The sequence below is a fragment of the Trachinotus anak genome, unplaced genomic scaffold (genome assembly GCF_046630095.1).
Source record: "Trachinotus anak isolate AG129_WGS33_773 ecotype Australia unplaced genomic scaffold, CSIRO_AGI_Tana_v1 ptg000013l, whole genome shotgun sequence".
In the NCBI taxonomy this organism is placed as follows: domain Eukaryota; kingdom Metazoa; phylum Chordata; class Actinopteri; order Carangiformes; family Carangidae; genus Trachinotus; species Trachinotus anak.
Window position 1 is genome coordinate 29,515,850 of NW_027273864.1, and position 27,780 is coordinate 29,543,629.

A 27,780-nucleotide genomic window follows, 5' to 3' on the forward strand; every position below is an offset into this window, starting at 1 on the left:
TGATTTTATTTGGAATGAGCCACTGACACCAGCTCTGAACTGCACAGTTCTTCCAGCTTCACCACAGGTCGTGAGAACACTGGAGCACGATGTGTGGGCGGGGTCAGGTTGTAACTGATGGGTCTGGTTTTGTTTCTTCACTGCACACATCTAAACTCTGATGTTGTTAACATACATGCTCAGATCTAAACATCTGTTATTGATCCCTCGCAGCTGTCTGTAACACCTTGTGATCGTGTATTGATCAGACATGTGACAGTGTGAATGTGCATTTCCCCCCACAGGGACATTAACTTCCTGTTGCCCTAAAATGGAGCTCTCTGCTCTTGATGTGGTAAGAAGGGTTTGGCAAGGTCAAAGCCAACATGAACACACCCACACACACCCACACACACACACACACACACACACACACATGCACACACACACACGCACACACACACACACACACACACACACAAAACTCTTAATTCTTCAGCTCTGTGATTGATGACTAAGACTTAAGTGCTGCAAGTGTGTGTGTGTGTGTGTGTGTGTGTGTGTGTGTGTGTGTTTGCACAAACTGGAGGCTGAATGCCTGTAAGATAACCAATGGGTGTGACACACAACAGTGTTGTTGGGGCCATTTCGTCCAGTCCTCCCTCCTACAAACAGCTTTTTAAAGGTTCAGTCTTGGTTTTAGGATTATTATTATAAAATGAGGTATCACTGTATTATGTCAGTGAGGAATCTGAGGACTTGTGGTTTTCCTCATTAGGAATTCATTACTGCTTTGTTTTTTTTAAAATTAGTGACCGAAATGTAAACGTGAGCATCTCTCTCCGCTGAGCTGGTACATTCAGCCAGTTCACAATGAATGCCTGACAAAATAAAACTTCAGCAAATAAAACAAATGATCAGACAAAAACAAACTAAAGAAAAAGACATGAGTAAAAGGGGGTTAGCATGATCACAAGCAAATCAAAAGCAATAGAGACCGACTGCAGAAGCCTGTTGGTTTACATCAAACTGCTCTGTGATAGTACGAGGATCATCTGGACTCTGGCTTTTGAAGGGTTCCACTTCAAAAAGCAACTGTATGTGAACAGGAACGGGTACGTTTCACATGTGGAGCCAACATTACATCATATACCTCAGTATAATGGGCATAAACTGTCACCAATAAATGAGACCATGATGTAGTATCTATTCAGGGGAGCAGCTGAAACCTTTTTAAGGTGTGTGTGGAAACACTGTTCACACAGTGAACTGCCTGAAATGTTCACAGTGATGTCTCCAAATGTACAATATGAAGCTTTTAAAACAATGAGTCTTTGATTTCTGACAAAGGTAAAAAAACAGCTTCTCACTTTTAAAAGTCACTGGCAGATTTGTCTAGTTAGTTAGTTAGTTACTCTCTGGAGTTGATTCAAAACTGTCTCCACTTGTTTGACATGACTGATTCAAGATTCATGTAGAAGACGTGGAAATACAGGAGCAACGTTTTGCTTGTTTTGCAGAGAACAGCTGTTTATCGCTACTGTATGATCAGGTCGATTCTGTCAGACTCAGCCTTGGTCACGACTGCAGGTTGTCAGCTGTTTAGCTAATGTTAGCTGCTTAGGCTGACTACAGTGACACCACACTACAAACTCTTTTGATGCAGAGAACCTCTCATAAAACACAGTGAACACAGGAGAAATTCAAACACTAACAGATCTGCCTTATCATGGCTGCTAAGCTGTGATTGGTCATTCACTGTCTGGGGGAGGGGTTTAGTGAAGACCTGTGAACTTGTGCAGATGAGATCACAGTGTAAAACTACAGGTCACCTCATCCATGGTCTCATTTATTTACTGACAACAGGTTTCTGTTCAGATTGAAGCTGAATAATCTGAGATGCTACAGTTAGACCCTTCAAACAGCTGCTGTTCTCAGCCCAGACTGGATGAGGTCTACCTGCTGACGGAGTCAGACAGTATGACAGGAGAAACTTCAAATCAACACCAGCTGATAAACATGCAAATATTTCCAATCTGCGCTGTTCAAACAGTAGAGTAGAAATATTCAGGAGCTGACACGGTGACTGACGTCTGTCTAACCAAACTTCCCTCCCAACACCTCACACACTGTCCTCGTACGACCTTCAACACTTCGACCTGAGTCGTGTTTTCTGAGACATATGTTACAGGTTTTGTCTCATGTCTTACTTTTCTTGACCTTCTTCTCTTCGTCGTTCTCCCCGGCGCCCAGGAGAGTAAAGATGATGCCGGTTTGAGAGTTGAGGCCGACGGCTGACACCACCATCCTGCCCGATCCCTCCATCACGTGGGTTCCTGAGGAAAGATTCAAAGGAACGAGTCACCACTGAAACCTGGGTTTTATATGTTACTGTCATTTATCAAATCATTCATGATTTTATCTGTATAATTTTTTATTCAGCTGCATCACTGAATACTTGTTAGTACTTAAGTTGCGTTTCAGTGATGTTACAGTTTGCTGAGGTTTTCATCTTGTGGAGTTCCTCAAGGTTTGATCTCAGGGCCACAAGGTTTCAACCCAGTCTACAGCATGTTACCTCTGGTGCTGCGGATCATCATAAACTGGAGTTTTGTTCCCGTGATCTTAGTTCTGCAGTTTTGTACATTTAGGTTTGAACCTGCAAACCCTGATGAAGGTCTGTAACTTCAGATACTGAATGTAAAGGTCTGAACATTTAAACTTCTACCTGTAAACTCTGTTTACTCCAGTTATTATTATTGTTTTAAGGTTACAAGCGAACTTTTACAAGTTGTGAGGTGAAAAACAGACACAGAGATTGTTCACAGATTTGATGTTTGATCCTTGACTTTCCTCACAAGAATTAAACTTGTTTATGTTCAAGGGTAATAATTATTAGTGAAATCACTTCAGACCAGAATCATCCGTGCTGGTCCGTGTCATGTGACTGAACACTCACCGGAGAGCAGCATGGGGTCTTTCTCCAGAGACTTGCGGACATGGTCGGATTCTCCGGTCAGAGAGCTCTCGTCAATCTTCAGATCGTTGCCTTGGATCAGGATCCCATCAGCAGGCAGCAGGTCTCCTGCAAGTACAGAGGTCAGAGGTCAGCGGGTCTTATTCCCATCCACCCGGGGGAGTGAATACAATCTTATGTACACATACATTATATATTTAATTTATTTCTCAGCTTCAGCTTCAGTGTTCAGAGATTTTTCTTCAGTCCTGAAACTCTGACGGCTGAACACCAGGACATTACATTAAAAACACTGAGTACCCACTGTTCAGCTCCTGTTAATGTTTTAAATAGGTTCCACTGTAAAATAGAAAATAATATTGAGACTTTAACTGAATCTGCCCATTCTATAGCTGTTATTGAGTCAGGACAGTGAAACAGATCCTCAGCACACTCTGGTCACTGATGCTTCAGACCAGAGTTTAAACAAGATGAAGGAGGCAGGATATGTAAAACTGCCTTTCTTGGAGTGTGTATGTGAAGATTTCCCATCAGCCATACACTATATGGCCTTATCCACATAGTTTTGTGTCTGGTTGTTTTTCTTGGTTTGGTCTAGGACCCCTAGTTCCAAAGAAGGGAAATCTTAATGCAGTGGTATGCAATGATATTTTAAGCTACAGTGAGCTTCCAGCTTTGTGTCAGCAGTTTGGGGAAGGCCCCTTCCTGTTTCTGCATAATAACGACCCCAATGCACAAAATCCAGGTCAACAAAGAAGTGAGTTTGTGTAACAACCTTCCCAGAGGAGTCAGTGTCGTAGCAGCACATTAATGCCCATGGTTTTAAAAACACATGTTTTACTGTGACATGCAGCTGAAATGTTCAGGTGTCTGTTTGTCTCGAAACTTTATTAACGTCACAGGTGTGATGTCTCATTCATGCGGCTGCAGCCTCGTACCGTATTTGATCTGTGCGATATCTCCCACCACGATCTCCGCCACAGGGATCTGGATGACCTGGCTTTTGCGGATGACGGTGAACTTTTGCTCCTGCTCGATGCGACTCTGCAGTCCACGGAACTGCTTCTCCTTGGACCAATCGTTGAAGGCCGTCACCAGGACCACGATGATGACAGAGAACAGGATGGCGGCGCCCTCGATCCAGCCAGCCTGGGACTCGCCCTCGTCCTCCACACCCCCTGAGACCTGGCCACATGCTGCAAGAGGACGAGGACGTGTTGAATTAAAGTCACTTTTACCAAATAAATACATCAAGTCCAAACAGATCAGAGCAGCTCTGTCAAACTCAAACTCTTCAAACACTTCAAATACTTTTAGCAACAATGTTTTCATCACAAACATTTCAACATGAGCAATAATTTTCTTCTGCCAGTGAGAAGTCTGACTGCACCCACCTTCACTGTCACCCCCTGGTGGATGGTAGAAGGACAGGCCCAGCGAGATGATGGCAGCGATCTCCAGGATTATAAGCGTGACGTCTTGGAGAGCCTCCCACACCAGCTGCAGGAACGTCTTGGCTTTCTTGGGGGGGATGAAGTTTTTTCCAAACGCCTTGTGGCGTTTCTCCAGATCGACGGGATTACCAGACAGACCTGCAGACCCAAAAGGACAAGACGTCAATACTCCCATCAATACAGAAAACCTGACTATAGAAAGGAAATAACTGGAATCTGGCTTTGCTTTACATACAAAGAGTAAAAAAAGTATTTTGTTCAAAAAAAAAGTTGCACTTCAGTCACACCTAATGCTCTTTGGAAAGAAAAGCCCAAGGCCCTCTGGGTAAACTCAAAGATGAAGCACAGCTGACACCACCCTGATCTGGCTGGAAGCCTTCATCGAACTCAAACACGAGATATGACACAAATGAGTTTCAGGTGTGTGGATGGAAGCTGCTGCTGACAGAATCACAGTGTGTATTTACTCACTGGCCACTTGATGATGCACATCTGCACAACATAACACAGCAGCTCTGACATGACCCCTCCTTTATGAAGCTCATAATCTCTGACAGAAAGGTGGCAGTTCTACTTTATGTTCACTGTCGAGGTCGGAGTGGGTGCTGCTGGGAGGTGTCATACTAACGGGCATTTTGCCTCCTGTGGGACGGAAAATATTAGAACCTCCTCCCAACTTTGGCTGCTAACAGGCCGTGAGCTGATCAGGACCACGACTTGTTAACAGTCCTTTTGTTACTGTGAACAGTTCTTTCAGTCTGACTCGTGTTTATTAATCTCACTGTTTTCATATTTTTATCACTATTGTTGAATTTGTTGTCCAACTGTTTTTACTCGTTCTTCTCATAAAGAATCAAAAGGCCAACTCCTGTCTCCACCCTCAGTGGGAGTGTGTTTAGCTTGTTATACAGCTGTGCACCTACACACAAGGTGAGGGCAGAAAATGCACCACAGCTATGGAAAGTAAAGATTTTACACGTTTCGATGAACAGAAGTTTTGCATCATGACCTACTTTTGTTGCAGGGAAAGACTGCAGTGTTTCCATATACAGATCTTTTTTTTTTTTGGCACCTCATCAAAACAGATTGGTCCCACCCAGAAACATGATGTATTTTAGTGTTCATCCTTTCCTCCTTTCTGTCTGGAGAAACAGTATTTTACACACTTAAGGTCAAACCAATGTATGTTTAGGTGCAGGAAAAGTAGTGTTGGAAAAATAATTCCCATCATCAGATTTGAGATGTAAACAACAGTAAGTAGATGCTTAGTTTTCTTGGTTTCACTGATACTTGTCTGTCATATACAGCAGTGGTTCCACAACATCCTCTCATCACAGACTCTGTTTGTCTGCTGGTTGTGATCCACTCAACCAAAGAGAAAAGATTCTGGTTTCATTTTAATAACTTTCAGAGGCCCGGTGAGCTGAAGTATGAGAGAGAAGTCTAAAGAAATAAATATAATTTTAGACATCAGAAGTTTCCTCTTCCTGTCAATCATCCTTCAACCCTTCAGGTTTATACTGTGGCCCCTTGTCTGGGTTCCCGCCCCTGGGTTAAGGACAATGGGTGGGTGTTTGTGTTAGTGATGAGTCCACCATGGCAGCCTGAACTGACCTGAACCCCGCCCCCCACTGTACAAACAATCTGCTGCTTCACCGGAGCCAAACTGTTCCACGTCAGTACAACATCACCTGACCAGGCTGAGCCAGTCTGGATCAGCTGGCTCACAAGAAGCTGCCGAGGATCCCTGATAAAAGATTTATTTAGAAATCATAATAATAATATTAATAATATCATTAATCATTAGTTGCCGCCCTACACTAGACATATACATATAAGTGGAGTGAGATAAGAGCACTGTAGTGTAGCACTATCCTCGTCTACAGGCTTCTTTAAATATCGGTCACAAGACGTCTACAGCTAATTGATTAGTTCTGTTCACTGAAAAATGTGTCTGGTGTTTCGCTTCCTGTCCCTGAGAAGAAAGATCTCTTACAATCTTCTGCTCACTGAAGACCAAACAATATGTGTGAGTTATTGATTCCAGAGCTGTGACTGTCATTTTCCAGCATGACTCACATCGAAGCGCTCATTCATTCTCCATATAAAGACAATCAAAATAAAAGATTTCTCTGTCGACACGAACGCTTCCAGAGAAGGAGGCCAGCAGCGCTACGTCCTCAGAGCTCCGTGCTTTTAGTTTTTATTGCACTGGGTGAAAACTTGACTTTGAAAAGGCCATTTCCAGTGTATTTATTGTGCTACATTAAATAATGAAGGGTAATCAGCAGGTCGTGTTTATCTGCTCATCACAGGACCTCATTAACTTTAACTTTAGTGAACAGTATTGTTTCGCAGAGACTTCCTGGTACACAGGGACAAGTCTGAATGACAGTTAGTTCAAACCATCTGCTTCTTTTTAATGAATCTGGTATTTTTTCAGTTAAACTTGAAAATCTGCGACTTCCCCTGCATGGCAGCGAGTGGGCATCAACGTGGCTGCTGTGGATTCTTGGTGGAGTTGGCAGATGTGCAGTGGAACGTGATCTGAATGGCAACAGACCGCACTGCCAGGATGTCTCACGGAGAAGGACTCTGAAAGTCAGCACGAACATGAGCTCAGACATGTTTCTGTCTTTATATGTTTTAATAATTGCCCCTTATTCCTTATTCTCTCCCCCCCCCCCCCTTCCTCCTCATGACTTCTCTCCATCTGCCTCCTTTTTTGGAGGCAGTTATCTGGTACAACTGGATAATAGTTTCTGCCATTTTAAGGTTTATCTACTTTCAGAGGAGTGAGCATCCACACTCCACACAGCGGGACTAGCTTCCTCATCTCTCATGTCATATGACCTTAACTAGTGGCTTCAAGGGCAGAAATATTTAACAACTGAAAGGTGAGTCTGACGGAGATAAGAGATGAGATTATGTACGATTAGATGAGGTGATCTGAGACCAGCTGAAATGACGGACAAAGATATGATGAGCAGTGATGTGAAAGGAGATGAGATGAGAGACATCATCGAGAGGCAATCGAGAAGTGATTATTTGAGATGAGATGAGACGAGGTGATATGAGATCATCTGATGTGACCTGAGATGATGATGGGTTATGAGAGCAGAGATAAAGTGATCGTAGTAGAGATCAGGTGATTTGAAATGAGATGAGATGAAATGAGATAAGATACAGTGGTTTGATGTGAGGAGATACGAGCTGATGTGTAATGATGTGTGGCGTCAGGAGAAGAGATGAGATGAGATGAGATGAGAAAAGATGAGATGAAGTGATAGATAAGATGAGAAGAGGTGATGAAATGGTAGAAAACTAGAGAATCTTTTACTTTTTTTAAATCAACACTTAATCATAATAAATTGATAATCAAAACTGTTGAAGATGAATTTTTTGTCAATCATCTCATCGTTTCAGCTCTGGAGCACGTAAAAGGGACTGTTGGGTGAGAAGATATGGGACAGAGTGAGATAAAGAATAAATAGATATAATAATATATTATAACAGATAAAGTGAGAGGAGGTGACATGAGGTGTGGTGAGGTAAAAGGAGGCAGGTGAAGTGAGGCTGGAGGACACAGACTGAGGTGAAGTGAGATTAAACGAGACAAGGTGAGATAAAGGTGAGCAGATGAGATAAGACAAACTTAAAAGCTATTGTATTACCACGGTGCTGTGAATATACCTCAGTTTATTCGACCTACAGCCTCCTCACATGTCTGACTGAGTATCTCTGTGGTTCAGAGCTGAAGCAGAAACAGCTTCATGATGAGCTGGTGCACAGAGATTTTAAAAATACACCACCTGTCAAAGTCATCAGCCATGTTTAGTTCAAAGTTTGGTCTGATCAGCCATTGATGTCAAAAACTCCTGACACACTAAAATAAAGAAACAAAGGATCACAGAGCCTCTTCGCTGGTGGCCTGATAGATACGAGTCTATTTTTCCTGGTTAAATGTTGTGATTGTGAAGGCGGGTTTCAGCTGGTGCCTGGCAGGAGCTTGTTGTGTTGGTGAACGTGCCCCTGGAGATGCAGATTAAAGCTCTGAGATGATGTTCCAGCAGTTTGCTGCACACTGGCCTGTCACAGATGTTGATGCTTTTCAGCTTCCAGCAGAAACGATCTTCATTGGTCCAAAAAGAGGTCTCTTCCAATTCACAAAGCTTCATCAGCCAACACGCAGCTTCGTCTTTTACCACGCACAGTTTTCACTTTCATTCAATCTCCCTCTGACAGATTCAACTACAGCAGTGTGTATTAATGTCCAGTCTCATTGCTCAGACTTTTTGATGTCCACTACAAAGAGAGAGGAGTTTCCTTCATCATCTCAGCACTTCAGCTCTGTCTTTGCCCCTTTTTCTTTCCTATCATCACCCTGCAGTGCTTTATTCTGTCACTGCCGTCCCACAGCTGGAGTGACACAGACACATAAGACAGAAGTGCACTGTAAAAAAGGAATTTCAAAGTCAAAAAGTAGTTTTATTTTTTGTCTGAAAAGAAATAAATAATAATAATAATAATATATAATGTCTTAATAAGACATTCCAGCTAATATTGAGCTAATTTGAACCAGTAATAAGCCATAACACTGTTTTACATTATATCCCAGCAGAGGAACAAGATTGTTTTTCTTATTTTAACAGTAAAAACACTTGTACAACTTCTCAATTCAAGAATCCTATCAAACAAGTTTGTTGATCTATTTACTTGAATTTAGGTTTTTCTGTCCATCCTGTTTTCTAGGATTCTAGTCAAGCAACATTGGCAGATTTTTTTGCTCAATACAAGACCATATGAATAAATAGATTCTGTGTCTGCAGTGTGATGTGAAGTTTATTCTTCAGCTTGAGCTTCAGTTGCCAATTTCAAGCATGAAACCCAACTGCTGAGTTATGTTCCGGCAACAGCAAAGCAAAAAGTTTCAGGAACAAACTGACTGCACATAAAATCAATGCAAAGATGTGAGTCGACACAAACAGTTGCAAGTTTGCCCAAAGGCCAAATATATGAAGGCAAAGACACGTCCCTCTGAAATAAAAAGGTTTCATCTTGAGCAGAAACACTTCACTTACTCTGAAGCTTATGGATCAACATTATTCCCTGCAGGAGAAAGAATTCCTGGTCCATTTTAAGATTATCAAGAGTCTGAGGCACAAATTCAGAAAATGAAATGTGAACTGAATTTGAAAACCACAAACAGAACTTGGATTTGTGTGGTGGGGGAGTAAACAGACACTAACAGAAAGACATTTTTCCTTTAAGTAATGTCAGTAATTCACCACATACTAACAAACTGCCTAATACATACTCCATGTACTGCAATGTAACCGTGTAGATTTCAAATGTGTGGTCAGTTTATCCAACACCTGTTTGTAAATCTGCTGCAACGTGTCGGCCATTGTGCAGTCTGAAGAGATGCAATGCGAGTATGTCTAAGATATACATGCTAATCTAGTACATACTTCCACACGCTATCAGCTGGAACACACTACATACTCACGTTAGTAGATGGTGTCTCCTACAATAAAGATTCAACATCATCTGCCCTCAAACGCCAGCTGACGTGATCACTGAGACTCACCCACTGCTGCTGTCTGGAACATCTCTGATAAAGCCTCATTTTTAATAGTCATAAAGTGGAATAGGATGTTATTGTTTTTTGTCATAGGAACAGACAAAGGCATCTTGGTTGATAAAGGAAAATCAGACCTAACAGAAGAGTTTAAATCACAGGCTCACAGAGAGCATGTTCTATCTTTAGTGTCCACAGACTGGGGTCCACAGGAAATAAACCTGCCTTTAATAAAGACACTCACATCCCCTGCTGCAGAATGATGCAATGACTGAGCCTCATAAGTCCTCAGACTTTATTTTTTTTTTTTAAACTGAAATCCTGCAGACAACACAATGCTCCAGAGTATATTTTAGATTTTTATTTCTCTGTTATTTTTATATTTGTTTTCAAAGTCTGGAGAGAGAATTTCAATGGGCAAGAAACACTATAGACAACAGCTTATTTTAGTTTATTATAAGAGATGTGAAAGGATGAAAAACCTGATAGAAAGAAAAAAAGAAAGACAGGAAGAGCATCGCATGTCTTGAAGTCTTTCTCCCTCTTGGTGATGGCTTAGAGGAGCATTCTGCTTCAACTGGCAGAGTCTTGGATGACCTGAGGCTGTGTGTGTGTGTGTGTGTGTGTGTGTGTGTGTGTGTGTGTGTCAGTTGCAGTGAATAGGACTTGGGTCACGCAGCTCGAGCTGAATCTCGACTGGTTGCTGACTTCTCACGCCACAGAGCTCGAAAAGATCTGACATGCCAGCAGGCCCAGAACCCTCTGAACCTAGATAATACTAGCACTGTGTGTGTGTGTGTTTATGTGTGAGTGTGAGTGTGTGAACTGATTTATGTATAACTCAGATTAAACCCTGACCGAAGATTAATCGCGTGCTCAGTACATATCTCGGTGAAAAGTGAACTGTCTTCACTGTGACTGTGACTGAGCAGAGTCATGGCCGTGGAAACTCACTGCAGCCCAAACTGACCAATCACAGCTCGAGATCTCTGCATGGTTACAATTAGTGCTGAAACAACTATAAACTTTCATATAAAGCTGGAATTCAAAGGATGACAGCGTCTCAAATAACAGCCAGTCACTGATAAAGGCAAGGTGGAGGGAGGAGTTACCTCCGTCTCCACAGCAACTCATCTTTACATCAGTCACCTTATACTCAACAATCTGTTTCTCTGTTCAACAGGAATCATGTTTTCAGACTAATTAAGCTACACAACTCAACACTTCCTGATGTTTTTCCATATTAAAAGCCCACCTACAAAGGGAAACCTGGGTGTTTAATCTAAAAAGTCTGGAGGACGTGTTAAGTTTCATTTATTGCAGCTTGGCTTTGTTTGGAGGCAAGAGGCAAAGAGAAACCCCTCTCAGGCCCGCTGAATGTCAGCATTGCAGTGCTGTGGAAATGGACATTATCGTGAAGTTAACAGGAAAACATGGAAGAAGTTTGCATTCATTGGGGAACAGGGGAAATTAGAAATAAACACCCATTTCTAATATAAGCTGGACAATATGTGAGAATTTAATAATCATCCTCTGACCCCATCTTCTCCAGCGTGAGGCTTTTCTGTTTTACATAATTGTTAACTAAATATCCTCTTTTTCAAATCTCAAATGTCATCACACCACAGAAAAAGGAGGGCTTATATGATTTTTCCACAATTATGTACAAAAACTGTTTTATTCTCCTTTGAAAAAACTCAAATAATGGAGCTATTTGTACGTTTTGCTGTTGTTATTTAGCGTTAGCTGTTTATTTACCAGTCTTGGCAACAGCTTCAGTCATCATTGCATTTATGAAACAGCAAGTTATAAAACGCCCTGTGAGCAGCGCTACATCTTCAGGGTTAGCTGGTTAGCATGGTAACTTCAGTAAAAGAAAAAAGGAGATAGAAATGGAAACAAAACAGGAGCAATACTGTCTACGGGGGTAAAATAAGTTTGATGCCGAACGTAACGTAACATTTCTTCTAGACTCGTAAGTAAACAGCTGTTAATGCTAACGTGGATATGTAGCAGAACCTAGCTCCTTTAAGGTTTTGTTTCTTCTTTGGTAGATTTGCTCAGGTTTATATTCATACAACCATTTGACAGAAGCTGTAAATATCACACATTTGTCCATTACTCTGGTCTCTTGCTGACTTGTGTTCACACATCGCAGGAGCTGGAGTTCAGGCATTAAAACTGGAGCCGTGTCCTGTGCAGTCATCATGTCTGCAGTCAATATGCTGCAGATCGGCCTTGAAACAATTTGTAGTCCTATTTATCTTCCTAAACACAAATTATCACAATAAACACAGGATTAACACAACCTCCTAGAACACAAGAACCTTTGGTTGGGAGTCATTGGGTTCTTTTATTGATGAACCCAAATAATTAATAATGAATGAAAATAGTTCAGTCAGTTACGTCCGAAACAGAAACTCTATTTGTCTGATCAGTTTTGTCTGATCACATGTTTTGTGTAGCTGTGATCTGAGGGGCCGATATCAGCTAAAATCTGAACATCTGATCATCAGCTGATGACACAGTCAGTGTCTGTTAAAATCAATTTCATTTGCCAGGTTCAGCTCCAACTCTTTTACAGGAAGGAATAAAAGCAAAGCTTCAAAGAGAAATCACCTTGTCTTCTTCTCACCTGACAGAACGTGCCGCTGTTCATTAGCATTTTCCTAAAGTAGTTGTTTATTTTTAGGTTCATATGTGTCTCTTTGTGAAGCCTTGTCTTTGTTACCCTGGTCCCGTTTAAATAAAGTTTACATCTAGCTCTGTGTCTCGTGCTCAGAGGCAGCGAGTCCTCTCACCATGAAATACACTGATTTTTTAAAATGATGAGAAGGACGATCAATGACCTCCAGAGCGGCAACAGACTGATTCATCAATACACATTAACCAGCAGGACACACAGCTACAGCTGAGACGTGTGTGTGTGTGTGTGTGTGTGTGGTCAGTTTGAACTCGTCAATGACAGTCATCTCTATGTCCAATCAGAAGCTGATTTTACAGACTGAAAGTAAGAGCAGCTGAAGAAGAAACATCTCATTATCAAAGGCAAACAGAATTAAATGAAACTGCGTGAGGTCTCTAACTGCTAACAAAACATCTCTGTTACTGAGCTAATCGGGTTAGCGAACTGTCGTCCGGCTATCAGACAGCCGGGCAGGTTTTCTGTTGTGTTCCTGGACGTGAGAAACGTATCAGTGACACAAAACAAACCGGATTGATGTGAGAAATGAGACTAAGGTGAGAAACAGGTAACCTCTGTGTGAAACTCAGGGGTCCTGCAGGTTTTCCTTCTGTCGCAGAGACACAGCACTGATCTGCACTGGCACACAACAGGTTATAATCCTCAAGTTTCTCATTATCTATGGTCAACATTTTTTCAGCAGCAGCCTTTCAATGTATTTATATTCTGTAATTATAAGTCTATGTAGTTGTTTTTATTGTTAGTGACAGTTCACCTCAGTGTGCACGAGACTCTCACAGGAAACAGAGCTGATGTCGGTTATTACAGCTGCAAACCCACCATCTGCTGCTGTGGCCTTTCCAATATTAATCCAATGTAATAAGAATCATTTTAATATTGTTTTAAAGGACCTGTTTTGACCAATCAACAGTCTAAAACCCAAAAGATATGAAGTTTATTGTCATAAGGAAAAGAAAGAAAAAGCAGATCTTTTCATTAGAGAACCTAGAACCAGCAAATGTTCATAAATAGTCGTCCATTAATTTTATTCCGATAAACCATTGATTGATCAACCAATCATTGCAATTCTACATGTGACCCGACAATAGCAGCTACTGGAGGCTACTTCTCAATCGTGACTTCAACATTAGCTCTTGATCTGAACACCTCAGAATAACGTGTGAATGAGTCGGAGTTTTTCTGCTGACGCTGCATGAACGCAGCATAAATAGACATCTTAAAGTCTGCTGCTCTATATTTTAATGCTGAGCTGCTTTATACAAGTGACTGAATCACTGCCGTCATGTTAAATGTGAGTAAGCTGATGTAGGACATTACATCACATTACTGACAATAAACAGACGGCAAACAGTATCTGTCCTGAAACTGGACGGACACCAGTTCACCCTAGTTAACTGTAACAGTCAATCGTTGTGTGTTTGCCCTCAATTTTGTATTTAGGTTTACCCCCCCTGCCCGCCCCCCTCTCTCTACACTGAAAATATAATTACGCTTTCTTCATTAAAGTGAGTAATTTCTTGTGTGGAGGACGCGACTACAGCTGTCCTCTGATTACTAAATGGAACAGAGCAATGATCTATGGAGCCATTAGGGGAACGGGCTGGAACTAATTTCAATCCTGGAATGGACCAATGGCTGAAAACACACACACACACACACACACACGCACACGCACACGCACACGCACACACACACACGGATCAAAAGATGAGACAGGCAGAGAGAAATAACAAACAGCAGCTTGTCGGCCATTTTCTGGCCTCATGAATCGACTGAAATCCAAACTGATCATCATTCACCACAAAATAATAATAAGCGTGTCAACCAGAAATGTTGCCTGTTTGTATCAATTATTGCAGTTTCATGACTCACACGCTGACACCTCTTGATCTGTGTGTTCGGCTGAGTTTTCCAAATCTACTCTGACTCACCAACTCGTTGAATAGTTGAGTGATTTCTCTTGGTTATCAGTACAGACACTTTTCTGGACCCACACTAAACCTAAACAATAAGTTGATCACACTGATTTTGGCAGTAGAGGAGCTGGAGCCAGGGTCCAGATCCTCCTCCAGCTCCTCTGCTTTTCCATCACACACTTATTTCCACATCAGTCAGGTTTGCAGCTCGGTCCTTTTGAGACAAGGCTTGATTTCAGAGCCTGTTGCTGTTGTTGTGCAATGATGCAGTGAAAAAAATCTTTTGGAGGCGCAGAGTAAAAATGTTCTGTTTGATCTTAGTTCAGGAGAGGAAGCTAGATTTTTAATAAGCAAGGGAAGGCAGAGTGACTTGGATTTTAGGAGTCCCTGAGGGTCTGGGGGCCCCAGGGCGGATATAATCTTTGGTTTATTATTGCAAATTATTGAACTGAATAAAATTCAAATTAACAGCTTCCTGAATGATGATTTAAATCATCCACAATCATTTTGATTAATATCTTGTTTAAATGATTTATCCTTCAGAACAGAGGTTCCCAACCCTAAGGCTGTGGTCCTGTGCTGGGCCACAGACACAAAAACAATATGATTCAGCAAAAACAGTGAATAATAATTAAACAGGTTGTACAGGCCAGACCCTGTCAGGGTAGAGATCTGACAGAACTCTGATCATAGGTCAAAAATGTATGTTTGACTTTTTTTAATATACAAACATTAGAACTTTTAATTTTAATGTTTTTTCCCAAAAATGGAATCTAAACTGCTCCAGATCAGTTCTTCCCTGGTGATAAACTGCATTTTTGACCCTTATTAACCCAGGAATTTAACACATAAGTTCAGTCCTGTTAGTTGTGTTGACCATGTCTGACCTTCTATAGGTGATGTTTTCAGGCGGCGGCAGATGCCCTGCACGTCTCCGTACGTGTCCCGGATCTTGTTGACAGCCTCGGCGCTCCGCAGCTCCATCAGGCTCCTCAGATCCGTCATGGCCATCCCAAAGTCCCCGTCATGGTTGCCCTCGGCAACCGAATTCCCCGGAGGGTGGTCTGCCGTGTTGTTGGCCATGTTGGTCCTCTTCACAGAAGTTCACAGAGAAATCCCTGAAAGAAAAACCAGAACCTCATGTGACCTAGAACTGAGTAAACCTGCAGACCCTCACCTCTGGCCTTACTGTGCATGTACGTGCACAGACACACAGCGAGCTAAACACGCTTCTAATAAAGGCTGAACACAGGAGCTGGCCTTTGAATTCATTACTGGAAGCAAATGAGAAACTGTAAAAACTGTATAACACTGAGCAACACATTCAATTCTAGTGATAACAAATCAAAACAAGATGAGAAACACGATGACGAAGACTGAAAGAAACTGGATTCATTCACGTCCTGCTGATGAAGAACCAGGGGTCAGGGCTGAAAACACGGTTGCTATCGTGTGTGTGTGTGTGTGTGTGTGTGTGTGTGTGTGTGTGTGTGTGTGTGTGTGTGTGTGTGTGTGTGTGAAAGAGAGAGAGAGAGAGAGAGAGATGGAGTCAAGAGTGCGTGTCCAAAGTGTTGCATTCCAGCCCATCACCACAGATTATGTAAGTGCACATCAAAGGCTGCCCTCCATTTTTCACTGTTTAGTGTTTTGTCATGGACAAACACACACACACACACACACACACACACACACACACACACACACACACACACACACACACACACACACACACACACACAGTAAGAGAAGTGCTGCTGATGCATCTCTGAGCAGGATTCTCCTGAGTGGTGGTTTGTGGAGGAGGTGACACAGGCTCTTGCCTCGGTCAGTGGTTCTTTACTGGGGGGGGGGGATTTTAGAGAGCAAATGAATCTGAAGCTCATCGAATCAGTCACATCACTGGCTTCATCACACAGTGAGTGTGACTTTCTGTCAGTCAGACAAAGAGACTTCCCTACAGCCTCCTTCAGACATGACAGGACACTTAGGGAGCGAGCAGCGTCACCACGGTGTCATTGATTTAATGAGTTTAATGATCTGAAGTCAGAGAAGTGTTTCCTGTTTTCTCTCAGGCTGCATCACTTCTACACCTGTACAAGCTGAGACAGCAGCACAGCCACGTCCATCCACAGACAGGGAAGAAAAGAGAAAGTGATGAGCTGCCGACAGTGTGACAATTAATCACTCGACAGAAAATTACTCCACAACTGTTTAATTTCTAGGTTCTTTACAGTAGTGTCCTTCATCCATAAACATTCATAAATCCACACTAGGTCAGAAAAAAGACTGAGCAACTTCTGATTCTTCTCATAATTATCATGTTTGACTGAGGATTAGTTTTGATTTAGACAGTTTTCTTACATTACTGTTGCCTCCTGTGTGAAGCTGTGTTGAGGTGGAAACAGAAACACTGCTGTTCAGATAAACTTGAACCCAAATCTTCTTTTTGTGTCTGTTCACCTCCGAGTTTCTTCAGTTTCTCTTCGTTTTCTGTTCCAAACAATCTTTTAGATGTTTCACAGAGAGCTCCGTCAGCAAGTGTGAGTATCTGTGTGTTATATGAAACAGATCAGGACAGATGCCCTCTCTCCGGGTTCAGTAATTATCCGTCTGTTCCCAGACCAGAAGTCGAGTCATTATTGCAATAAAACAAGAGAGAAATGAAATGAAATGAAATGCCTACAGACCTCATCACATTAATGTTTGTTGTACTTTATTACACAAGTCATTCGTGATATCATTGTGATGAAACATGCTAATTACAGATAAAGAGGTTACTTAATTAAACAGGTTCAACAAAGAGGAAATTGGCAACTATTTCATTACAACAGACCAAATAGGTAGATAATTGTACATGATCTATTCAGATTAAATCAGTTAGTGCGGCCTGATCCATGGAAATAATAATATTTTTCAGACAGCATTAAGTTTCCAGAGAAGTATTAATAGCAGTTTTAGTTTGTGTAATCTCAGGTAAAATAGCAGTTTCCTGGCTTCGCTTCAAACTCTGATTTGTTTTCCTTTTTTTGGATTAAAATTCTTTTCACTCTTCACTTTTTTTTTCCACTTTGGAAAACTGAGTCATAACCCCTGAGACAGACTCACTTCTCTAAATGCCACTATATAAACTCAGGGAAACAATCACAATGCTGATTACATAAGGAAGTGACTTTCTGTGTGAAGAAAACCCTGGTTACTGTGGTCTGACCTCTGACTCAGCTTCAGGCAGAAGAAAAGAAAGAGGCAATATTTGCCAAAAGTGACCAGTGCTGGAGTTAGTCAGCACAGGGAGAAAATGCATGTGAGGGCCAGGAGGGATGCCACAGATACCAGACCAGAGATGTCCCAGTATAAACCACAGTCAAACACTCTAATGGAAACACCACCACCACCAATTTCTAATACCTCGATTACCACTGTTTCCACAGGGAACTGTTTACACAGCACATTGCTCCTGCCATTAGTCACAACAGAGGCTTTTTTACCAGTCAAACAAACACAGAGCAGTCGCTGCAGGAGCAGAGAACCAGGTCTGTCTGTCTCGATCCAACTCCTCTGGCCATGAGTTACTGTGCTTATATCTGCTTGTCAACCTGCTGAGGTGCAGCTACTTTATCTGTGCTGAGCTGTGACCTTTACTGAGAGAGAGCATGCATTTTACATGAGTGATAAAGAGGAAACTCCCTGTATCCACACACACACACACACACACACACACACACACACACACACACACACACTGCTATGCCTCACAGGTCAGCTTTAACTCTGGCCTGTGGGTGGTAATGGTGAGGTTGTGCGCAGGCAGGTGAGTGGTTGTACAGGCTGTGTGTAAAAGTCGTACATACTGTTGTATGCAAGAGTCAGACATAAATACAACTCCTGCAACAGAGAGACAATAAAAAATGTTAAAGCTGTGATATTTTTACCTGGAATAGAAAACAATGTAAGAGTCTACAGACCTAAATACTGAGTCTCATAGGATGTAAAAGACAAACTGTGCATTTGAAGTAATTTCCAGTTAACGGCTGTAACCTGCAAAGCTTCAATATGCAGCTCATGGTTTGTAAAATCATGGTGATCATGGTTTTATGTTAGATCGTATATTTCAGGAAAGTTTTATGATCCTGATCCATGATGATGACGTTTACTATGATATTATTGGCCACAATAATCAGAGAATTAAGATTTTCCATTGGCACACACACACACACACACACACACACACACACACACACCTTTATCATTTGTTAACCACAGCACCACACCCACTTCAGTCTAAAGGTAAGCGTTCTTTTTTTAGACCTTAATGACACACCTGCTGACACACACACACGCACAGTTAATACACACATATTCCCCTTTTCCTGCTTGTCATGTAGCTGAGTGTGTGTGTGGCTGATGCTTTAATGAGCAAGTGTTTGATTAACGTAAGATAATGACACAGTGATAACACACACACACACACACACACACACACACACACACACACACACACACATCACCAGCTACTCCACACTGTCACTTAGCACTTTGTTTAACACATAGCATTACATATACAGATGTGTGTGTGTGTGTGTGTGTGTGTGAGTGTGTGAGTGTGTGAGTGTGTGAGAGTGTGAGAGTGTGAGAGTGTGAGAGAGAGAGAGAGAGAGAGAGAGAGAGAGAGAGAGAGAGAGAGAGAGAGAGAGAGAAGGAAAGTGATTGAAAAGACACGCAACATATCACCACAATGATGATGCGTTCATCAGATCTCAGCAACAGCCGAGCACTGAATGAGATGAATGAAATGAAAAATTGAATGAAGTGAATGAAAAACCAAAAACCCAGATGAAAGAAGCTGAAGCTTCAACAGTGAGTCAGTCCGACAGGTGAGTCTGACGGAGCAGGTACAACCACACGATGACTGGGCTGTGATCACAGGACAACAATCTTTCACATACAGCCAAAGCAAGCAAAGAGCTGTTCAAGGTGAAGAGGTGGAATATCCTCCAGCTGCAGGCGTCTGCAGTGCAGCTCCAGGGAGGACACAGAGTGGCTGCCAACCTCTTTGGGTCAAAGACATCACACAGACACTGACTCCACAAAATAAATATGACAATTTGGTTTGACTTCATGTGTATCTTTTGCTTTTGAATTCTTTAAATTGTGCACTTTGTGTTTAAAGAGCTGTATTGTCCACATGGTTCTTTCTATATTGATCCTCAAATTAAAGCTGAGACTTGGCACTTTAATGTAGTTTCCATTAATTTCATTCAGATTAAATGTGTTGAATATGCACTAAGTGTCTAAATACTTCAGTCTTGACTGTGGTTGATTGGATTGGATGATGCTATAGGTGTTTCCTAGCAACAGTTTCACCCACACCCAGTACCTGTGGACGAAAGGAGAGAGGTGAAACTGGAACTTTCCATTTGATAATTATTGATTATATCTCTGCATCTGAGCTTTGCTGCAGACTGAACTAAGCCAGGAAAAAAAAAACTCAACGAGAGCTCGACAGGAAGTGATGTCAGGACTTTTAGCTGTCTCTATATATATAGATGATCTTTGCAGCCAGTGTGTGTGTGTGTGTGTGTGTGTGTGTGTGTGTGTGTGTGTGTGTGTGTGTGTGAGACAGAGACACCGTGTCTGTTCTTTGTCCATCTTATCTGTTTGTTATTGACTCCAGATGAAATTATGCTGCAGCCACCATGTTGCCAGCCACTCAGCTTATGTGTGTGTGAGATATGATAGGCCTCTGTGTGTGTGTGTGTGTGTGTGAGACAGTTGTGGACCAGATGTGTCTGGGTCTGTCTGTGGACACACTACAGTCTTACAGGGCTGATAACACACGCTCAGATTATCTGTGTGGTTTACAGACATGTTGTTTTCCATACCTACAGAACTACACGCAGCCTGTCTCTCCCTGTGTCAACATGACTGCTGGAGATGGAAAGATTCCCATATTTACGACTAAAGTGTTTAATGAACTGTGGAGCAAAGGCTGCTGGAGACGTCAAGGAAGAGGTTTCACTTTTTTTCTGTTTTTCTTTAATTGCAGACAGAGAAGATTTTGAAAAACACCTGAAAACATAAACATGTAGGCACGTCTGTTCACATTCAAACAGTTTACAAAAATAATCCATCTCAGTGAGGACATGATGTGTTTTTTGGCAGAGTGCACTGCGCACTTGTCAGGATTATATTTGGGTAAACTAAACAAACCCAAGGAGCCGAATGACTCACACTGACTACCATCAGCAAGTCGTTATTATTAGGAAATCAGATGTACATTAACACAGCGGACTGAGTTCACCTTTTAATGTAAAACATTTCATTAAAACATTTTGAAATAAATTTTTCTTTTGTTAAAAAGGCAGAAAAATGTCAATAAAATGTGTTTTTTTTTCCAGTGTCCAGTTTCTCTACTATTATAAGACTTGGGTGCAAAACAGTGAGGAGCCTGAGCAAGAGCCTGAGTGAACACATGATACAGACACAGATGAAACTAACAGCTGTCTTTGAACACCAGACCAAAACAATTCATAGCATGTGCTGGGAGGAGGTCAAAGGTCATTGACCACGATTGAGCAAATGTCCGAGGAAAGATCAGGTCAGTTCAGTTTCTTATTATTTTCTTAAAGTGAACTTAGAGATAAATATACAAGCATCAATATAATTCAACATATTCACATATTTCCACTCCTGCAACTTAAAACTGTTTGATACTTTATTATTGACTCTAATGCAAATCAAAGTTTAACAACAGTTCAAGAGCAGAATGATGATCAATCTATGTTTAGTTCCAGTCCAAATAAAAATGCTCATCAGTTTTATTTTGGTAGGTACATGGGATCCTCACTGTCAGAGCCATTAACCAGCAGTTTGTGCAGAGTTAAGCTGCAGTGAGACCTAAAGCTGCCAGAGGAAATTTACTTGTGCAGTGTGGCCAAACCGGGGCGGGTGGCAGGAAATAGCGTGGGAGTTATAGACACACTGTGCTGTGCTGGCAAGCCAACATCATCATTCCACACAGCTGTAAATTATATAGCTTTTTATCAAACACTTAACTGTCGCTAATCTCTGTCCTTACACTCACTGCAGCCAATCAGCTTCCCTCCTCCTCTCCTGCTTGGATTATTGCAACATGCAGTTACAAGACAAGAATATGAGCAAACCTTATTTCCTGAATCAGAGGTCAGCTCTGCACAAACTGAATGAGTCGGGTCAATTCATCAGCTTCAGCTTCAGAAATGTTTACATGTGCTGGTACTTTTTTCCCCACAATTCAGTTTGTCAGGAAGTCCCCACATTCAACTTAAGAATATTTTTATCAGCTCTTAGATTTAAAAAACACAGTCCAGCTGCAGTTTCTGTCTCTGACTGTACAGATAAAAAATATTTGACGGGAATTCAAAATGTCTCTCTCTCTCTCTCTCACACACACACACACACACACACACACAATTAGTTTCAGGTCATAAAAAGGTTTGATTCTTCTCTTTTTATCCTCCATCAGAGTGTCCCTCTGTTCAGCTGCTGTTATCCTCCCTCCTCTTCCTCCTCTCTGCCTCTGCAGACACACCTGCTCTGCATACTAAAGCAGCAGCCCTCCTCCACACACACACACACACACACACACACACACACACACACACACACACACACACAGTGCTGGCCACTCCCTCCACACAGAGAGGAACTTTTTTCCTGTTGCACCCAGCAACAGATCTCACACACACACACACATTAACACACTCTCACACACACACACACACACACACAATCCCATTGAATCATGTCACATTGACTTCACACAGACATTTCCACATGCAGGGCACGTCAAACAGCCGAGTCCGAGGCGATACGGGTCTGGTCTAGACAGCGATGTGTGTGTGTGTGTGTGTGTGTGTGTGTGTGTGTGTTTGAGGGAGAGAGTGTCGCAGCATGCCAGACAGAGTAACAAGAGATTGAGAGAGAAAGAGTGAGGCCAGGAATGCAGGAGACCACACCCATATCTGCAGTCATGTGACCAGAGTGGAAAAAGGAAATCCCCACACTGCAGAGAGACGAGGCAGAGGTCTGGGCTCACTGTGGAGCATCACACACCCACACAAACACACAGCTCAAAGCCTGGACTATCCAGGAATCATCTCTGGGACGTTTACACACAGACACACAGACACAAACACACACACACACAGCTGTTTGTGTCAGTTCACCGTATGTTAATGCTCTCAGATGATGACACAGTATGGACAATTACCAGGGGTCATAACACAGTTTTGCACACAGATAAGACCCACACACCCACAGACGCACCACTTGGTAAATGACTCATCATCACAGGAAACAGGTCAGGTGTTTCCCATTCGTCTCCTCATTCACTTCAACCTGCACTCGAACTCTTTTAACCCTCTCTGGTCACTTTCAAGTGAGGCTCCACCCCAGCTTACTGAGAAACCCTGAACTCTGAGCTGATAAAAACACTACGTCACGGCAGCTCTCTGCTGTCCGTAAGAAGAGGGGGGAGGGGTCTCCCCAGTTAACTACAGAAATGTTCACTAAATGTTATGACAACAAAAAAACAGAAGGAGTTTGCTGGAATATTTCCTTTTGCCCAAAATGCTGCAGTACGCTTTCAGATTTGTCAAAAAACACTGAGCCTGCCTCTGGCACACTATCAGCTCTCCATGGGGCAAAGTGTGTTTCCACCCAGGTGGTCGGAGGCTGTGTGGACTGATAAACCTGTGGAAACTGAATTTAATCTCTGCAGTGACACAGGCGACACTGTGGCTCCCTGCAGAAAGCTCATTCCTGGGATTCCTGACTGACTGGATGACTGGACAGTTTAGACAACCTGACCGAGGCCCCACAGTGTATCTGCTGCTGTGTGTGTGTGTGTCTGTGTGTGTGTGTGTGCAGTGCATCTGATTACTTGACTGTCTTGTCTGTAGTCCTTCCTTCTCCGCAGGAAAGCATCAAACTATGGAAAGCCAGGTGGCCCAAATCCTGTGGTTTCTCATGTGTGTCACCACCGAGTTTTTATGTCTTTTCACAGAAGTTAGTTTTCATTTTCAGACAACACCCCGAATGTTTTATCAATCCATTTCACCCATCTAAACCCAAACTTCACGACCACATGGACCAACACAAGAGACGTATCAACACACACACTTGTGCAGAAAATCAATGTAGAACACTCTCTGTGTGATGCTACCAGGCCGACTCTCTTTGGACTGAACGCTTTGGAGAAATGATGCATCAAAATCTTTGCTCCCTGTTTTTAGTGAAACCAGATTTAAATATTTTATTGTAATAAGATTCAGTGAGTAGAGTAGAGATGAAAAGATTGGGAAAACATCACTTCCTTCCAGTGATTTTGCATCGTTTTTAAACGAGTGTCAGGAATGTCACTGCTGCTGGTTTTCTTCGTCTTCTATAGAATAAACTCAACATCTTTGGCTTTGGTTGGACGGAACAAGACACTTGAAGGATTTTCTAAATGATTAATCAATTATTGGAGAAAGTAACCAAGAGATTAATTGATGACGGAAACATCAGCCCGAGTGCAGAGATGTAAAGATCTTGTGTGATAATACTGACAATAAGCCACACAGGCTGTGTATAGGGATGAGGTTTGATTGCTTTTTATTGATCTCAGTCCAGTTCAGACTCCGTCTGAGTCCTTTATCAGATTTTTAAAAATAGTTTCTTTAGTGGGGGGGATGACATCTGAGTGCTTTTTCAATTCTCTCAGGACAGTAACAAAACAAGTTTCAACTTTTTGTGTTACAAAACACGGAGATGATGAAATTTAAGACTCCAGCTTCTTCTTGTTTACCAATTTGAGACTAATAAAAACTGCAGCTTTGCTGTGTTTAAGGGTTGTAGATCTTTCACCGTATATTTTACCACTGCTGCGATATTCGTGAGCCCACCCCTCACTCATCTTTCCTGCTGCTGAGAGGGAAATCTGTGTTTGCACCTCACTGTGTTGAAGCTGAACAGAGCAGAGAACAAAGATAAATTAAACACAACACAGTGAAAATAATATTAAAGCCGAAGGCTGAGGCCGAGCACTTGAACATGTTGGACAGCAGAAATTCACAGAAAGGACTTGTTGTTTCTCTCCTTTGTAGTGAACACTCCCCCACAAATATTATATTTTGCGGATGTTTCATTGACTTGGAACATTTAAGTCCAGTCCACCAGATCTGTCGCTGATGCCTGTGGTGTCAGAGGTAAACACAGTCAACATGAAGGAAAGAGTCAATACGGGATTTGTTGGCTGCAGAAAATTAACGAATCTGAATATTTTACCAACTCGAACCCAGATACAAAATGGATCTGCCAATCAGAACCCATCCCTAGCTGTGTCTGTGTGTGTGTGTGTGTGTGTGTGTGTGTGTGTGTGTGTGTGTCATTAGATGAAGTGAGTGGATGCAGTGAAGGCAGTGAGACAAACAAGTGGAGGGAAGGACATGTCCTTCATATCTTTGTTGGACCAAACAGCGGCACATGGAAGAAGAAGGATCTGAACCAAACAAAGCAGCAACATCTGGAGAGCGTCCAGAGATTCAATAATCCTGTTTACTGAAGCTGCGGAGCTCAGCCTGTTCATCACTGGAGACTCCTGATCCTCACTCATCATAACCCACATACAGAGGACAAGATCTCCAGCAGCCTGTGTGTGTGTGTGTGTGTGTGTATGTGGACACATCAGACTGGGTGCTGGTCAGTCCCCAGGTGTGAGTGTGTATCAGGAACAGTCTGATAAAAGCCTCGATTGTTGCAGCAGATGAAGGGAAACAGGCTGCAAATTCAAAAACACTTAAAGCTGAAAGATTTGGAGCCATGTCCCTTTAATGTTTGCGCTTTTCATCAAACAGTAAGGTCCATGTGGCTCACCCACAGGTCCGATCCATCGTCTGCAAGATGAAAAGACGATTTGATTTTCACAAAAATATCCTGCCATTTTGAAAACAACATTCTTATTACATGGGCAGCTTGTTCTTCCAGGGCTTTCAGCCGCCGACCGCTACCGACTGCCAAGCTACCGAGGAACCCAAAAACATTATCCTCTCTCTGTTCTGGCTGCACAGTGGCAGTCATCTTCCTTTGTGCCCTCATCTGAGCCCTAATTCTTCCAAGAAATGTCATACCCTGTGGTAGAGTACTGCGTAGTGAAAGCCAAGCTCATAGGGAACCAGTCTAAATACCGACGGTCACGATAACGTTACACACTGCAGTCAACATTTACTTCATCATGAGAAGTTAAAACATACAATTTGTCTATTGTCTCTTTAACAAAAGTAACATTTTGAAAGGCCGCTCTCTCCTGGTTGATCAGTTCTTCAGTGCGTTCTATAAGGAAATACCTCAGAGTCAAAGTATTTAACATGAAATCATAAATATATTAATGTTCCTCCTCCGATTCCCGCTCTGACCTGTGTGCTCTTTGAAGGGGAACTCCTTTGAAGTGCGTCAGCATCTGTGCAATAAAGACCCTCCCAATTAGCTCCAACAGCTAACGAGCTCCACAGGGCTGCGGGGGTGGGCCGTCCTGCCTTTGATATGGTGCAGGGCACAGTACCTGCAGCTGGGGTTGGAGCCAGCTGACCTCCTCAGGGCTGGAAACTAACAGGTGGAGCCCCAAACTAAAAACCTTGTGTGGCTTCAGTCAAAGGAGTTTAGACTGAGCATCAGTCCTGAGTCATGACAGTTACTGTGTGTTGGCTAAACCAGTCGGTCACATTAACACAGCCCCATCAGTACTGGCCCATTTCACTTCTGTTCTTTGAATGTTCATTTTTTTAATTTGACTCGTATAAATTTAAATTAACGTGATTCTTTCAAATTAATTTGAACAAAGCTCCTGTAGCCTAAAACACACTGTGGCCGCAGGTTTGGGTCCCCATTCATTTCTGTGAGGAACAGTGAGCGACGTAGTTCCTGCTGGTTGTGAATTGGCCCCACCTCATCAATCAGACTGAAATATTACATGCACCAAGGCTCTCCAATACCCAGCCAGTTTGGGGGGAGGTCATACCACAAGATCCTTTCTTGGAACTGAATGCAATGTAATTTTTGCTTGAAAGCTGATGTGGTACACATTCTTTAGGTTCAGGTGCTGAAGGATTTGCAGTAGATTTTAACAGTCGGCATTGTTCTACCTGAGTCAGGGAACGTTATATTACACATCAAATGAAGTGGTCAGAGCACCATCACTTCTGTTGGTGAAACATTCTCGTCTGAATGTGGATTTCAATTTGGACTAACTGAGAGAGGCTTGTTGTGTCTGTAAAAATGAGCCTGAAATGGCCTCACATTACAACCACAGAGGAATGGACAGGTCTCTCCTTTACGAATACCACAAAGCAGATAACCAGAAGTGTGTGACAAACAGCCAAGGCACGCCAACCAGACATGGAGCGTGTCTCTGACATGCTGCATATCAGCTCCTGTCTGCAGCTCGTTGATAAACAGGACACATCAGGTGGGACGCACCAGCATTTCCCTCGTGATGTAAGTGAAGAAGAAGAACACGAAGAAGACGATGCTAAAAATATGACAGTGCAGGGCTGCAAACAGCCCGACATGACACCATAAAGAGACAACACACCTGAGTTTGTGACATTATATTACAGCAGAGATCAGATGACAACATCAGAAGCTTCATTTGTTTATCCGACAGGTTATTTTGGATCTGATTCAGGTTTACTCCCAAAACTACAGCTGCACTTACAGTTCACCTCTGAATACATGAAGGGAACAGAGCAGCAAATAAAGATTAATTAATCTCATTATTTTCTCAATCAGTGGAGAAATCCTTTGGTCTGTAAGAAAATTGTGACACATGTTCATCACAGTTTCCCAAAGTCCAATGTCACAACTTTAAAAGTCTTATGTAAAAACCAACGGAGTTTAGGCTTTTTTGCTTCTAAATATAATTGATTATCAAAATAGCTGCCAACAAATTCACTATTGATCACCTAATTAATTGATCAGCAATCATTTGGTGCAGATTGGAAAATCCCAATATGCAGAAGCAGTAAAAATATCCTAATAATCATTGAGTTTCTCTTCATTATTCAGTCTAACATCATGTTTCTGTTTCTTTTAGTCAAACGCAGCGTGTGTGTTTTACAGTGCATCATATGTCAGTGGTGTCTGCTGCCCTAAAT

General features: G+C 42.2%; 1 protein-coding gene across 5 annotated transcripts in view; it reads right to left on the reverse strand.

Moving 5' to 3' along the window:
- Positions 1 to 27,780, reverse strand: part of LOC139631255 (plasma membrane calcium-transporting ATPase 1-like) — an 88,087-nt gene that overhangs the window by 40,323 nt on the left and 19,984 nt on the right. For all 5 annotated transcript variants that reach the window (XM_071495311.1, XM_071495307.1, XM_071495308.1 and 2 more), the window contains exons 2-6: positions 15,499 to 15,729; positions 4,351 to 4,548; positions 3,895 to 4,152; positions 2,939 to 3,064; positions 2,190 to 2,315 (exon numbers count right to left, since the gene is read on the reverse strand). In XM_071495311.1, the coding sequence (XP_071351412.1) occupies positions 2,190 to 2,315; positions 2,939 to 3,064; positions 3,895 to 4,152; positions 4,351 to 4,548; positions 15,499 to 15,694 (904 nt within the window). In that variant the 5' untranslated portion in view covers positions 15,695 to 15,729. The remainder of the gene's footprint in view (positions 1 to 2,189; positions 2,316 to 2,938; positions 3,065 to 3,894; positions 4,153 to 4,350; positions 4,549 to 15,498; positions 15,730 to 27,780) is intronic.